The following is a 1,840-nucleotide window of genomic DNA, read 5'->3' as shown; positions in this document are numbered from 1 at the left end:
CCGAACCGAACCCGACACACGTTGTTGGGTCCTGTCGGGTTTAGTTTGGTTTAGTTTAGTTTAGAGATACAGCACTGAAACAGGCCCTTCGGCCACCGAGTCTGTGCCGACCATCAACCACCCATTTATACTAATCCTACACTAATCCCATATTCCTATCACATCCCACCTGTCCTATATTTCCCTACCACCTACCGATACTAGGGCAATTTACAATGGCCAATTACCTATCAACCTGCAAGTCTTTGGCATGTGGGAGGAAACCGGAGCACCCGGAGGAAACCCATGCAGACACAGGGAGAACTTGCAAACTCCGCACAGGCAGTACCCGGAATCGAACCCGGGTCCCTGGAGCTGTGAGGCTGCGGTGCTAACCACTGCGCCACTGTGCGGTTAGGGTTGGGTAGCTATGCTCTACTGCTCTTTCCCAGAGTGCTGTCAGTCTGTTCCTCTGGAAGTAGAGACTTGGCAGATTTGAGTAATGCAAAAAACTCAAAGAATAAGACTTGAAACTCTGTTTCACTCTCCACAGATGCTGCCAGACCTGCTGAGCATTTCCAGCATTTTCTGTTTTATTTCAGATTTCCAGCATCCGCTGTATTTTGCTTTTATTTACTCAAAGAATGTTGGCACTGGTGGACAGTGATTGGATCTGGTTGGTCCCACCCACTCTCCCCTAAATGGTCAGGATCGTGATTGACATCAATGAAGTCCAATCAATGCGGTCTTAGCCTCTGCTCTATTACAATTGGTTCACAGCTTGACCAAACACAGAATGGTGATGTCTTGATTGACAGCCGATAAACCAATAGGCTTGCCGCTTGTGGTGGGTGCTGCAATGGGGCGCGACGGGGGGCGGGGCAAGGTGCCAATGGAGTCGGAAATAAAATGGCGGCGTCATGAAGCCGGAAGGTGGGTCGCGACGGGCCCTGGGTAGCGGGGATGGGGGAGTCCGGGGTTGGTCGGCCTTCTCGGTCTGGGTTTACCTGAGGGACAGGCGGAGAGGTTCACTGAGGCGATGTACTCAAGGCCAGGTTCAGGCCTACTCAATGCTCATTATCGGAGCCGGGGGGAGAGCAGGAGCTGTGTGGCGCTGCAGACCCCGCGGCTGTCGGCTCCCAGGCCGGGCCTGTCCGGCCCCCGACCCTCCACCGCAGAGGTGGGACCAGAGAGAGGCGTGACCGCCCCCGCCCCTCAACCCATTCCTCCCCCCCTCCCCCTCCCACTCCCCCCCCCCCCCCCCCCCTCCCCCTCTCCCCCACTCCCCCCCCCGCCCTCCCCCTCCCACTCCCCCCCTCCCACTTCCCCCCCTCTCCCCCTCTCCCCCACTTCCCCTCCCCCCCCCCTCCCACACCCCTCCTTCTCCCCCAACCCCCGCCTTCTCCTCTACCCACTTCCCACTCCCCCCCCCGCCCTCCCCTCCCACTCCCCCCTCCCACTTCCCCCCCCTCTCCCCCTCTCCCCACTTCCCTCCCCCCCCCTCCCACACCCCTCCTTCTCCCCCCAACCCCGCCTTCTCCCTCTACCCACTGCCCCTCCTCCCTCACCCACTCTCCAACACTTTTGCCCCTGGCCTCAACCCTTCATGCCTTCCACCCCTTTTGTGCCCGAGACCCTCAGTGCGGTAGCATGGACTTGTTGATGTTGATGTGCATCATTGGACTGGTGACATCATTTACCAAAGCACTGGTGCTCTTGTGCTTTGTGTTGCTCATGTCAGCTGTGGCTCAGGCTGACGCTCCCAGTGCAGTACTGAGGGAGTGCTGCACTGTCGGAAGGTCATTACTGAGGAGTGCTGCACTGTCGGAAGGTCATTACTGAGGGGGTGCTGCAGTGTCGA

General features: G+C 58.3%; 1 protein-coding gene across 3 annotated transcripts in view; it reads left to right on the top strand.

Moving 5' to 3' along the window:
* Positions 1 to 856: 856 nt before the first annotated feature.
* LOC137357386 (calmodulin-binding transcription activator 2-like) overlaps positions 857 to 1,840 on the top strand; it is a 118,121-nt gene continuing 117,137 nt past the window's right edge. For all 3 annotated transcript variants that reach the window (XM_068023691.1, XM_068023690.1, XM_068023689.1), the window contains exon 1: positions 857 to 912. In XM_068023691.1, coding sequence (XP_067879792.1) covers positions 900 to 912 — 13 coding nt within the window. In that variant the 5' untranslated portion in view covers positions 857 to 899. The remainder of the gene's footprint in view (positions 913 to 1,840) is intronic.

The sequence above is a fragment of the Heterodontus francisci genome, chromosome 48 (assembly GCF_036365525.1).
Source record: "Heterodontus francisci isolate sHetFra1 chromosome 48, sHetFra1.hap1, whole genome shotgun sequence".
In the NCBI taxonomy this organism is placed as follows: domain Eukaryota; kingdom Metazoa; phylum Chordata; class Chondrichthyes; order Heterodontiformes; family Heterodontidae; genus Heterodontus; species Heterodontus francisci.
This window is presented reverse-complemented; position numbering and strand designations above follow the sequence as displayed.